The sequence below is a fragment of the Idiotropiscis lumnitzeri genome, chromosome 19, assembly GCF_059441095.1.
Source record: "Idiotropiscis lumnitzeri isolate Australia: NSW breed Sydney's pygmy pipehorse chromosome 19, RoL_Ilum_1.0, whole genome shotgun sequence".
Classification (NCBI taxonomy): domain Eukaryota; kingdom Metazoa; phylum Chordata; class Actinopteri; order Syngnathiformes; family Syngnathidae; genus Idiotropiscis; species Idiotropiscis lumnitzeri.
In genome coordinates, this window is record NC_142409.1 from 10,946,997 (window position 1) to 10,961,001 (window position 14,005).

Consider the following 14,005-nt stretch of genomic DNA (forward strand, 5'->3'; position numbering starts at 1 on the left):
TTCAGTCTAATTATTTCCTTTTATTTTGCAGCGCACCGCAGCTGACAGTGATGGATCGCAGGTTAAATATGAGCATTTTTGTCCACATATACGTTGGACGCGCTTCGGGCGTACACGCGCTGCAACCAAACACAAGCTCGGAAAGATTTCTCTGCTTTTCCCATTTCACTTTGTCTTCATTTTCTCTCCCGCCGGTGATGCATCGCAAAAGTGCATCGCCCAGACAGAAGTGTAGCTTATGTGCCGTCGTGATTACGCCGAAGAGTCGGACTGTATAACGAGCCGTGATTGGATGTTTTCTTTGACTGAGCCGTCAAATAGCAGTTCACCACGTGTGACTTAATGTCAATTCAAGATGCGTTTACAGTCTGTTTGCATGTGCTAGGTCTGATTTCTATGCTCGCCGCTGCTTTGCAACGACACATGGCTGTCTAATAACTCTGGGCTGCTAATTTTCAATGCATCTTTCGATTCCTTATGAAGTCATTCTTTCAGACAAAATTTTTCTTTTTTTTTTAAGAAATACTTTTTATGGAAAATAAAAAGTAAAATAATAAATAAAAAAAATAAATAAAAAATGGCAATACTCCGAGACATATATTCTTTATCCTCTGCAAATATTAACTGATCTACTACCTACACTAAATGTATTCAAATGAAAAAGAAAATCTGCTGCTGTTTTACCGATTTAATGTGCGCGTCTCAGTAAACATGTTTCTGATCGTAAACATAGGATGAAATATCGCGTGTAAATCTACCTTGTAGCAGGTGGTAAGGTTTTTCTTTTTTTTTGACATGCTGTAAAAGACGGCAGCTGTGCGCAGCATCGTGCTGATGACTTGCTGTAAAAGTTTAACAGTGGTGTGTGCTATTAAAAAAAAAGAAATGTCAACGCTAACTTTTTTATTGACAAAAAGATGGAAGACAGCAAGCAGATGAAGGCAATCGAGAATTAATGGTGCGCAACGTTTTCAGGCGCTCCAAGGACACTCGCTGCAAAATCACATATGTGCCGCCCGCTGCTTGTGAAGTCGACTCGTGACTGCCAGACAAAGTATGTTTTCATATTTTTTGGTCATTTGTTTTTTTTTTTGTTTTTTTTTTAATTTCTGTAGTGGTAGTCCGAGTAAAGATTTTTTTTTTTTTGTTGAACCAGTTTAGTTTTTGTCTTGAGGATTTTTAAATTAGATCGTTATCAGCAGAAATTCCGCCCCCCCCCCCCAAAAACGTGATCGGGACAGCTCTGATATTTAGCAATATCTATAATTAAGGGTTGGGTTCAGCAACAGGTGGAATTTTTTGGGGGCGATGTCACAGCTCTAAATTAAAATGTGTGTTAAAATCCATAATGTGCAAGCTTTTCTGTACAAGAGAAAAAAAAAAGTAAAGAAAAATATATTAAGGACGCATAAAGCCATCTGTGATTCAAATTTGCAGATATTGTTGGTGCTTCCCATCTTGCCACCACGGTTTGATTAACTCTGCTTTGAGACTAATTGGCTGTCAAGTAGGAGGCGGTTTTGGTCCCAACTCTCGAAATCCATGAATCCAAATAAGCAAGTCCTCCTACTGCAGGGCGGCGCATGTGAGGCGGAGGCACGCAAAATGGCAAACGCTGCCCGTTTGAAGTCTGGAATGTTTTGGCTGACTCAAAGCAGGCGACTTGAAGTGGAAGGGGGGGGGGGGGGGGGGGATGACCCCCCCCTACTCTTGGGATTTGAACCATTTTCATACAGGATGTGGAGGGGAAATGCACGACTGGGCCAGAATTGAGGGAGAAGATGTAGAATCTAATACTAGGATCATAAGAAGATCATAAAACAACGATTAATCCATCAAAAAAAAAAAAAAAAACGTCACTCGTCAGCTTTGTGTTGTTGTATCGTGGTGATCAATAAAGTCTGTTTGGCGTGTTCTCGGGATCTGGTTGCTTGTCCGGACACAAAGCACCACCGATAGAGGAGGCGGATGCGGCCGTCTTGTTTGGCTTAATGGATCTTAAGCGTCTTTTATTGTGCAAGAATGTCACGGCTCGGTGGTGAAGCAGAATTTATTAATAACAGTCGGAGCCCGCGCGATGTGTTTCTCATTGCCTTCTTCCTTCCTGTCGGCTCAGATCGCCGGCAGTGGACGAAAGCACACAGGATGTGTGCGCTCTTTGTTTTCCACGCACTCCTCACTGAAATAGATTTTGTTTTTGTTTTTTTGCGAAAATTTTACATTATTTGTTGCAAATATCCATTGAGTTCTAACGGATTTACAAAAGATTTTCAGATGATTACTTGAGATTTCTGAGGATTTTGAGATTGTTGGTTGAGATCATTTAAATTGTTGGTGGAGATTTTTGGGTGAAGCTGGAGTCCTGTTGGTTTTACAAACATTTGGATTTACAAAAGATTTTGTCTTGACCCGTTGAGAATTTTTTGATATGAAATACAAACTTTGAGAATGTTGGTTAAGATTCTAGTAAGAATTTTTTTTTTTTTTTGGTCAGTTTGAGATTTTGGATTGATTTTCGTTTGAAAGGTTGGACCATTTTTTACAGATCTTAATAATTGTTGGGCAATTTTTTGAAGGTTCTTACTTTACTGATTTGCTTTTCTAATTGACAGTGAAGATTTATTTTTTTTTAATTTTCAGTTTGATTTTTTTAATATTTTGGGATTGCACGTGATTTTTAAAAGTTGCTATTGTGTCAGCAGAGTCAATAAAAACGTTCATTTTTCTGACAAAAATGAGTGGGAGCAAAATAAGCATTTCTTGTCGAGAAACGGTAGTCCCTCAGCCGCCGCCTCCTCACTCGATCCATATGCGAGGCTCGGAGGCAGGAAATCGGCACAATTGACTGTAATCAGGCGAGCGCCCGCGTAGCCCATTAGCGGAGTCTTGCTGGAACTGATTGGCCGCCATTAGAAAAAAAACGAGTCACACGCAAATACGGCTCCCAAGCATCGTCACGTGTGCCGCCAAGCTCACCTCACTAGTCACATCTTTTCAGCCAGTATCAAGAAGATTCACTCTTCGTACGTATTTTGCTGTGTTTTATTTTGCTAGGTTGCTATTTCCTGTTTTGGGGTTAGGAGTCCTTGGCTTGACACAACTCAGAGCCAGTGGTCAAGGTAAGAGTCAATCAAAATTTTTTGGGTCAGGTGAGATTCCTTTTTCGGAGGGATTTTTTTCTAGTTGTCAGATGAGTTTTTTTGGTGAAAAATTTTCACTTGAGATTTTTGCATGATTCTTGGCACCCAAAGCCAAACAAATTGTCAATTTTTGAATAATATTGTAATCATCCGCCTCTGTGTTGCAATCGAAGTCCTGTCCAGCTGCTTTTTACTGACACACATCCAAATATGTTAATGCCTGACCGCCACTTGACCCGCATAGGAATGTTTTTTTTTTTTGCTTCCGCTGCCTTGCGCCAACGTTTCTTCCGGACCGCAAGTCCGATTTGAGCTGTTCTAACACCAGCAATGTTCTCGGGGCTGCCGAGGCCGCCGTTGTTTGACAAGCTGGTGGCTTTGCCTCCCCAAAATCAGAATAACACTCCTCTGGCCCCGCCCCTCCCACCGCTCGTCAAACTATCGTGCTAGCTACAATCTTGTCACAAGCAGAAAAAAAAGGGGTTTCCCCCGGTTATAAAAACAGATGCCGGTTTGGCTCATGGGCCCGAGCTTGCAGGAATTTCGATGGCTGCATTTCGGTTGTCCCCCGTTTGAGACATAATTGGAGAGAGGAAGCGAGACGGGCGACAGCTGATGTGGTTTTGGTCCGGAGGGAATCGACATCTGACTCTGATTGAGAGCTGCAAAGGCATTCTTGTAAAGCTTTGATTCTTCCAAAGAGGAGAAGTTGCATTAAGGAAAAAGCAAGGAATGCAGTAGGTCTTCTAACTTATTTGTCAGCTGCTCTCCTCCGTTACCGTTGCCTCATCATGACAACAATCACGGGTGTGAATATCTGCTGCAACCTGTGCAGCTGCACAGGGGAAGCGTTGGGCGAGCGAATGATAATTTGTCCAGTCACTTTGACACCTTTCAGTCCCAATGAGGCTCGATGACATGTCGCAAGTTCAGCAAAAAAAAAAAAAAAAGTATATATACAAATCACGATGTGCTTGGGTGTGTGTTTGTGTGTTTAGGGCAGAGGTCATGACACAATTTTTTATTTGCAACTTGGCCTGTCGGGGAAGCTGTAAGGTCCGTGCAACAGACACTCCAAAACGCACGCCAAGACTTATTTAATGTCTCCTGGCGTAGTTCTAGTCCTTGATTTGTATCCCCTGCCCCCTCTCTCGCCCCCACGCTCCTTCCACTCGCCTCCCACACGATTCCCAGGTAAAAAGAGGGCTCGACGAGACATGTCTGCTCGACTGTGACGCCATATGGTTATCCACTCAAGGTGGTCAAACAATAGACTTACAACAAGGTTGGCTCTTAAAACAGAACGTCCCGCTCATGACTGCCTCGCTTTCTGTCTTGCGTTCTCCGCATGAGTCATTCGGCGCAATCACAGGCCAAGAGTAAACACCGCAAATGAGACGCTGATTACATCACAATGGCACGGCTTGATGTTTTATGAGCATCGTCAGCCACCTTTGGAATAACACGCAGATGATGTTTATGCGCGGCGGCGTTTTGCTTAAGCGCTCATGTTTGGACTGTAAACACGCACGATATCTCGGTGATGTAAATTCCCACGGGTGTCGGCGTAATGTGTTACTCATGACTTGTTCCTGTCACTTTTATTTCTGTTTGGATTTAGAAAAAAAAATAGCTACATACTAATAGTCTTTTAAAATATAGATAGAAAACTATAGCTTCCCAAGAAGGTGCCTGACGTAAAATACTCAGCAGCAATAATGGGGAATGTACAACAATTTCGGACTGACGGCGCGCCAGCGTAGAGGACAGAGAGCGTTTGTTGCGTCGAGGTGATGCGGGCAGGGGATGGATAGCATCAACTAGCTCCCCTGGGCTAATGGAGGAGTTGATCCTATTAGAGGCCCTCAAACGCTCGCTCTCCACTCCCGCAGGCCTAATGGCTTCCCTCTCCTCCCCTCTCGCGTTCATCATCCCTTCCTGGCCGCTGATTCCCAGGATCAATAATCCTCATCCCTCTCTCATCGTGTCGTAAATCAGCCGGGCCCGAGGAAAGAAAGCGTCTCCAGCGAGCCGGCCGGGGTCACCCGGAAAGGTGAGGACAGCTTTAAGGGCCCCGGCCTAGTAACTTCCTCCGTGTTGTTCTTCTTCACCGTTGACTTAAAGGATGGATGAAAGGAAAGGCATAAATTTGGATGCGCCATTAAGCTGTCAGCAGCAGCACATATGCGATTTTCACAAGTGGCCAAACAAATAGAGGCCAGCAAATATCACACAATAGGATAAATCCAACTCCATCGCGGGGTCTAGCTGCTCACTTTTGTTACTTTGCTGAATTAAAAAAAAAAAATGGTTTCCTCCCATTTGCAAACACATTTTTTGATGACACATATTGTATGTGTATATAGATAGAGATAGAATTTTTGTCATTGGATGCCAATTTTTTTATTTTATTTTTTTTATTCTATTATTGGTTAGTTTTTATTTTATTTAAAAAGATTATTTTTATTCCAATAAATAAAATAAATGTATATAAATAAAAATATGTATAAATAAATAAAACTAATAAATAAATACGTAAATGAATAAATAATAATAATAATAATGAATAAATAAGTTAATATAAAGCATATTTATTATTTTTCAATTAAACTCTATGACCATGTTTCTCCCGTCACGTGTTGCCAGGCAGAATTTGGGAGAGCACAATTTGCCCTTCATCAGGCAAGCCTAAAACTAAAAACTCGAACAGCAGCACATTTTTAATTCTTATTTATCCATCTGTAATCGAAATCCTTCCAGAAGTCTTTTTTCGGCACGCCGCCTTCAGGGGGCGCTCCCGCTCATTACTCGGGTCGAATAAACAAGCCTCCTCTTCTTCTTATCACATTTGCACATCAAAATCTTTTAGGGCGGTGAGAAGGGCAAACTTCCTTGAAAGGCTCACTGTTACCTGCCCGCTGGGCTAGAACGCGCGTCGACTGCGTCTGCCCTTTCCCATACTTCCTGCCGACGGCCGGACCCCCGCGAGTGGCGGCAGGACAGAGGGGACACCTGTTCGGCCGCCATGTGAAATCTCAGTCTTCTATTGAGAGACGGGAGTGCGGGTGGGGTGGAGGGGCTTGGCGATAGGGCACCTCGATGGCAGGAAACCGGAGAGGGCGGCGGGAAAGGGGACGCGGCGGGTCAGACGAGTCCGCCGCAATTTGCTTCTTTTCACAGGACGATTAGCTGCTCTTGGCCAGAGAAATGGTGCACTTCTTTATAATGCGCTTTGTGAGGGGCGGTCAAGGATGGCGACGACAAAATTCAACGGCCTCATCTGCATTTCGGTGCAGAAAACTGACTCCATAGTCTCCACTTTGCTGCAGCAGCTCATTGTCTCGTCACCATTTGCGGTTACACGCGTACAAAACTTTGCTTTGCCATTTTGCTGTTGTAGTGTCTCCCAAAGTCTCCACTTTGCTTCAATAGCCCTTATTCTCCTCTGGGATAAAAAAATTTAAATTTTACTGTTAGTCTGTAGTAAATACAAGAACTGCGTTCTCCGTGTTTTTTTTTTTTTTCTTTTTATATCCAAGTGTGTCTCGGTCCTACCGATGCTTGGTTTTTGTTGTACTATTGGATTCCTCAGTCTCCACTTTGCTGCAACAGCCCTTATTCTCCTCTTGAGTAAAAATAGTACCATACATATTAACCATGTTTTTTGTTGTCATTCTGCAACTTGCCGTTTATGATTTCCAACCTCAAACGATAAAACTCATCGCCATTTGGGGGAAAGACATTAAAGTGTGCACCCCCAAGCATCAAGTGCATGATCAATGGCACAGGTGGGCGCAAATATCTCTAAACTGCTCATTAGGTCCAAATTTGTGTGACGGCTGCTCGCCTCCATTCACAAACGCCGGCCAACGTTAACAGCTCATCACTCATTTGCATGTGTCATCCGTGACCGGCGCATATGTAGAGAGTGGGGGCGCGCCATCCAAAACACTCCTGATCCCCTCTTGGCTTCATTTGCACTGACCCACAATGCAGTATTTTCTTAACACGAGCAGCAGGCCGCTTTGATGTTATCTGCCTATCCAAACAGCCACGGAGGACGGCAGCCATTAATCACTGTGAAGCCTGCGAGGGCCCGCTCATAAATCGCCTCGCCGCTCCTTAAACAGGAGAGGCCCCCAGGGGTGCGCCCGCTCCATTTATCAAGGCTCGCCTCCCTTTCTGGATGAAGTAAAACTCATCCGGGATTGATACTGCAGGAGTATACCCGTCAGCCTCCACTGTGTTGCAGAGCTCCATTTTTTTTTTTTTTTGGCCACCGCCCTCAGTCTCCTATCGGATTCAATTTGTCTCCCAATTGCCGCCCCATCGCCGGAGATGGATGAGAGTGCCGCATAGATGACACAGGTGGCTACAGGGAAAAAAAATCACCACGATAATGAATAAAACATGTGCAGAATTTCTACTATTAGATTTACAAACTTATATTTCTTCTAATGTTTTTTTTTTTTGCCAAATACTTTTTTCATAATTAGATCTCATCTCGGCGTGTTATTTTTATTTTATCTTAAGTAGTTTTGTGATATTTTCATGAGGGGTTTTTATGGGGGGCGGGGGGGTATTTTGGGTGTAAATCCACAGTCGGGCACTAGATGGTGCCATACTATGGTGTTCAACAGTTTGTTCATTTGACTGAAGAATGAAAACAGGAAGTATTTCAAGATCAGCTGAATTTGTGTTGTGGAAAAAGAGAGAAAATACCCAAAAATATATATTTTGATATTTTTTATTTGAAAGCAATACCAAACCAACACAAATAATTCCGATAAAATAAACTAATTCACTGACTGAATGAAGCTGTATCATCTGCGCACATTAAACACGCGTCGTCCTCGCTTCCTGCTTCCCACACGCTCGTTAAAGTGGACCATATGGGAAGAACACATCGCGCTTTCAATGAACTTGCCCTCGAAGATAATGCCACGCAGGCGCGTTCGCAGCCGTGCCAGCTGCGCTTGGCCGTCGTTGGCCAGCTTTGTCACCTTGTAAAGTAACCCGGCTGAGACACTCAAGTCCATGAATGTTTTTTGTGGCACTCCGGAGACGGCTGGAGACAACTTCATAAAAACAAAGAAGAAGAAAAAAAAACAAGCAGAGTTCCATGAGAAGTAGCGCAAACGGGCGTCAGGTGTCGAAAAACGAATATTTTTACATTATGTAAATCATTTTAAAACAGAACGGAAACAGTTTAAAATTCAAATTGCTTCAATTAACCAATTGTTTTAACCTTATAAACTTAATTAAAAACAATCCGCTAAAAGAATCATTCCGATATTTACTCTCAAACGCGTTACGTTTCTGAGGTCACTTGTTGCTAGGCAGAATTTGTGTATCTAATATATATATATATATATATACAATAATAAATAAAGTGTTCAAATTAAATTAGATTAAAATAGTTGCATATGACTTTTTGCTCCCTTGTGTGTCCCTTAAGTAGCACAAATAAATCAACGTCAGGGTCCAAATGGACAGTGGAAGCAAGATGATGGATGAAAAGTGTCTGTCTGCATATGCGTGTGTGTGTGTGCGTGTGTGTGTGTGTGTTGAGCGTTCACAAACAAGCTGCTCTTGTCACGCATGGCCTTGAGGAACCTCTTTGGATTTCGAGTCTCCATCAGAAGACCCCGACCCCCTCCACCACCCCACTCAGGGACCTCACCCGAGGCCGTCCTTGGCGCTGCCTGATAGTCTCTTTCCACACAGCCGAGCGGGCCAACAGCGGGGTTCTCCCGGCGCACCCCTCCCGGGGGGGGTCAGCTCCCCCTCTCCGCCGCACCTCCACTGAGCTTTGATGTGACGGACGAGAGAAGAAGATGAAGAAGAAGAAGGACTTGGCAACTTGAAGCCCCCTCCACCACTTGTGTGTGTTTCTTTGTGATGTGGTGGCCGGGGGGGGTTGGATGGTGAGGGGTCGGGTGGGTTTAAAGGTTGTGTGGCCTTCTGTTTGTTGGCCGCTGAAGTGCTGCTTGCAAACACTTAAACACAACTTTGTTTTCGCTCCAAAATTCGGATCAATATCATCCCCCTTCGTTTCCATCTGGAAGGCTAATTTGAGATAAGACCTCACAAGTCGAGGCAACATAATATTTAAATTAATATTTTGGAGGAATGTGTTACTTTACTGTTGAGTCGCACATTTTACAACAATTAGTAATAGTCTTTAAGCCAATAGAAATTTCATGCATTTGCATGGTCACTTGTTGCTAGGTAGAATGTGCTGAGAAAAATACTTTGTAAAAAAAAAACAACACACATTTGGTCACTTGTTACTAGGCAGAATAGTTTCTGTGGCTCCATCATGCCACTGCGTTCACGTATCTGTCATCTCCCATCCCCGCCCATGGCCACATCCTGCTCGAAAGCCCCCCCACCACCACCTCAGCCCCCGATTTTGAAGGCGGAGTAATTAACGCGCCATCTGATCTACCAGCCTTCCACATAATCTCTTTTGGGTAACACACACACACACGTACTTCTATGAACACACAAGCACACAAAGGTGATCCATCAAGCGGTGTTAACTGGGCTGATGGAGCTGTCAGTGGCATCTCGGCGCTTTCGGCGGAGACCCCGAAGAGGTCGTCATCATCGCCGCCATCATTGTCGTCATCATCATGTTGCTCTTTTAAAATGGATGCAGCTCATGATTTGTTTGGTTAACAGAATATGCGCATCTGTGGCGTGCAATGAGGGGCTCATAGGGTCGCGGCCTCAGGTGGGATTGGGGGGGGGGAGCATCCGCATGTCCGTGAATATTGTTGAATGATCTGCGTGCGTGTGATAGCATTAACACAATTTTATGTTTAGTAGCTGCGCCTAATTATTTTGTGACCGCTTGGAATCTGGATTTAATTATTCTAAATACAATTGACAATTTTTTTTGTGTTGCCATCAATCCAATCCGCAAAAAAACAAATGAACTGTCCAAATGTAATCTATCACCTTGTGCGTTCACTCTTGAGAAATAACGTATCCTGTCAAACCAAATCGGTGCGTTCCAAACTTTAAGAGGCTTGAACTTTCCGTGACCGTGATTGAAATCAAAGCGATTTTACGCCGCTCGTGTAAAACGTAACTGCGGTAATGACAAAGAAAGAGCAGGAGGGGCGAACACAGGTGTGACCAAACAGCCTTTTGAATTGTAGTCAATCTTTTGAATTTTTATTGGGCTGCACCTTTACCTCTCTCTCTCTCTCTCTCTCTCTCTCTCAAAAGCGCCACATCAGTCAGTCACTTTTTAATTAAAATTATTGAAAAAAATACACTGTTTTGTGGCCAAACTTCAAAGGTAGGACTTCGACATCAAATCTTTGCTTTTAGCGCCCGACCCCAAAATGTGGATGTTTTTAGGCCGTCAGCGCCACAGGCAACGGTCTAATCCACAGGTGTGTCCCACTCTGGTCCAAGTTCCCAACAGGCTCTCTGACAAAGGCCATTGTGGCCCCGAGAACAATGACGGCGGATAATCCCTCTGCGGCGCTGACAGCTTGGCCATTCCATCAACCTCATTGGTGCACGGATGACAGGGACGGGAAAACCCAGGCGGACTATTCGCCCCAAAGCGCCGGCCTGATTTCTTTGTCACGATGTCTTTGTGGACGCATAAAGTCAGAGCAAAGCGTTTTTAGCCATTTTAGGATCAAAATGGTTGGCGACAGGAAGACAAAGTGCCACTGTAAATCACATTTAATTGAATATTTTAGCCAATCCAGAGCACGGAGTTCTAAAAAAAAAACTTAAGAGCTGTAAAAAGTTGTCTCGTAATTCTTTCGTCTGAAATTCAGGGATAGGCTGAGTAGTGGTTTTGATTTTATTATATGAAATTCCTCGCATCCACCATAATTTTCTTGTTTATATTTAGTTTTTCTTCTTAATTTCTGTCTGACATCTCCAAAAGAAAAGTATTCTCTCAGGAGGAAGTAATCTGTACCCGCCTCACTCAAACCTGATTGAAATGCCTCAGGATTTTCTCGTTAGCTCCATTGAGTGAGTGCATATTGGATAACAAACATTCCCAAAAGTGACTTTGGAAAGCTCTCCGTTGATATTTTCTCAAAATGTCGACAGGTACAGTTGATGTTCAGTCAAGGAGAAACACTTCCCCCTGCTGGACATACACATCATTGCACTTTTTCTGTGATTGGTAACTTTATATGTAACGTGTGTTTATTTGGCTTTAATTTTAAAATTATTGCATTATCTTATTTATTATAAATTATAAATTCATGTTTATGATCATTCTTATTCAGCATAAAATGCAACTCTATGTGAGAAAAAAAATTAAAATCAACCTCTCAGACACACAGGATGAGATAACGGTAAATCAATACAGGGGACCCCCACTTTTCACAGAGGATAGGCATGTGATTAGAATTTATTTATTTATTTTTATAAACACAATTAAAAAAAAGGATAAACCTCCACACCACAAACAGTGGTTGGGCCTTCCAAACAACGACAACAAATAATAAAAATATTACAAAAAACTGATAATATGTGACTCTGCGGATGCCAAACCTAACCGTATTAAAAGCTAATTCAGTTTCATTTTATTGTCCATTTAGAACAGAAGCAAAATGTAAATTGTGATTAAATTGCAATTATATATTCGGATCGAATGGAAACGCTTGCATTTTCATTTGTAATCATAACAATAACAACAATAATAGTACAATTATGCTTTAAAAAAAACATTAATTTGGTATACACTTAAATGACTGGGCCTGAAAATGCTCCATTTTTTCCAAGCTTGCACTTTTGCTTTTCTCCGCTAGGTGTCTCTGTTGTCACACTTCACGTTTCCATCTTCTCGTTAAATCAAAAGCCATGAGAAAGGTCCGCTCCATCCATCCTTCTCATCACCTTGTTATGCTGATGGATGACACCACTTAAGTGTACATCGGAGCCGTTTGCTCGCCGGCTCGTGATGTTTGTGCCAGTGTGAGAAGGAAGCTCATTAAAGGTCCCCCGAGAGTTGCCTCGCACGGCTCCCACTTGTGGGAATCTCTCCGACAGCTGCAAGTTTAACAGCCACCTGATGAAAATCCTTCCCCTTGTTTGTCGGTGCCACCAAGTGTGCCTCAAATCTCGCAAAATCTTACCGGAGAGCAGAGAATGTCACACTGATAGTTGTGTGATGATAAACATTGAGAAAGAGGTAGTATTTGTGCTCCTGTTTTTGCTTTTTCTTTTGCTGTCTTTTGTCCTTGATGTCGTAGTGCAACGCTCAGGCCGGGGTCGTACTGCGTTCAGGCTGTCGCGCCGCAAAGTCTCGTGGTGGTCTTGGAATGAGAGTCCTCATCCTCCGAGTGTCCCGATGCCCCAAATGGCCAGGTCTGGCGGGACAAATACGTACATAATTGTACAAACATATCATGTTCGTGCATATTTTAGCCACCTGGGGGCAGTATAAAGCAGACGTGGGATGTACTGTACTGAAGGCTCTGCTCCTCTCTTGGCTTCTCAGTACTGCACGAATATTAGTCTTTCTGATGTATTGTATGTTTCTTTTATGTATGTATTTATAGGAAGATGAAAAGCTAGAGTGGTATTGTTGTCATCTGATATGTGATTTTTGAGTTAACACCTCTAATTAAAGTAGTTGACAAACTATAGCTCATATTAATTCATGGTTCATTTGCCTTTATTTTAGTCCCAAACATTTATGTATAATAAATCTCTTATTTTTTAGATTAATTTACTGCTGGGAAAAATAATATTAAATATTAAAACCCAATCTTGAGAGGAAAAAAAATTTATTAGAGTATTTTTTTCAAAATTGTACAGCCTTACAACGTACGATAAATATCACTAGAATGCGATACAATGTGATATCATGACGATACCATGCAAAACAACGCATTAAGATTTGAGTCAAATGAGTTGATTTTGAAGTTAGTAAAAGTAGCCCACCAGACTGGTGGTCTTCACGTAGGCGTCGTCTAGCGGGTGGTCCTGGAGCAGTCGCCGGAGGTGCGAGATGTAGCTTGAGGCCAGACGTAGCGTGTCCAGCTTGGACAACTTGGTATCGGGGGGCACCCAGGGCAGGGTGGTCTTCAGCCTGGAGAAGGCTTTGCTCAACACCCTCATCCTGGCCCTCTCGCGAGCGTTGGCTGCGTCCCTTTGTGACTCTTTTCCTCCTCGCTCTGCGACTCCTCGGTCCTCCTCGTCCCAGTCGGCTGACATGACCACCTGCTACTCCTCGAATGTGCACTTACTGCGTCCAGAGGAATCTTTCGGTGGACTGGTTGGGGTACGAAAGCGAAAACAAGCCTGTGACTGGGCGACGGCTGTCATTTAAGAAAGCTGACATCTGGGCAACACTTTCCCCTCCCACCTCTCAGCCTCGACTTAAGGAGACTTGGCCACATTCTGCCAAGTACCGCAATTGTACCACGCTAATCGATTCGCAAAAGAAACGACAACTATTTTGGCAATCGATTAATCTTTCAGACATTTTTTAAATTAAAATTGTTGGAATTTCATCTTATCGACAGTAACGCAAACGGTGGCGCGACGCATGGTGTCTCTTCGTTGTCTGAGTGTGACTATTATACTGCCCTCTGGTGGCCCAAGCGGGCGCAGCAGCAGGAGCTGCACAATGATTTGGATTAATAATAATAATATAATAATGCCTTTATTAGTCCCACAATGGGGAAATTCGAGATTCGAACCCAGGCCTCCTGGGGAGACTGGGTCCTGAACGCGGCGCCTTAGACCACTCGGCCATCCTGGCAGCCTTCGTTCAATTCTTTGCATTCTGTTTAGTTATTTTATTAGTCTATGGTTTTGTAAAGTGCAAAGGTGATTTTTTTTTCTTATTACGAACGCACAAGGAAAAT

At 43.2% G+C, this 14,005-nt stretch overlaps 1 protein-coding gene across 1 annotated transcript; it reads right to left on the reverse strand.

Annotated features, from left to right (window-relative positions):
• Nucleotides 1–12,412: 12,412 nt before the first annotated feature.
• Nucleotides 12,413–13,349, reverse strand: msc (musculin (activated B-cell factor-1)). Its single transcript, XM_088282518.1, has 2 exons — nt 13,077–13,349; nt 12,413–12,499 (listed from the first exon to the last, which is right to left on the reverse strand). Exons 1-2 carry the CDS (start codon nt 13,347–13,349, stop codon nt 12,413–12,415), a joined length of 360 nt encoding a protein of 119 aa, XP_088138644.1.
• Between the last annotated feature and the right edge of the window lie 656 nt (nt 13,350–14,005).

What these genes read in the sequence shown, in the direction of transcription:
- msc (XM_088282518.1), bottom strand. Translation starts at nt 13,349, where the DNA reads ATGTCAGCCGACTGGGACGAGGAGGACCGAGGAGTCGCAGAGCGAGGA. An exon ending in ACGTGAAGACCACCAGTCTG is followed by an intron (nt 12,500 to 13,076) that starts GTGGGCTACTTT and finishes TTGTCCCGCCAG; the next exon opens with ACCTGGCCATTTGGGGCATC.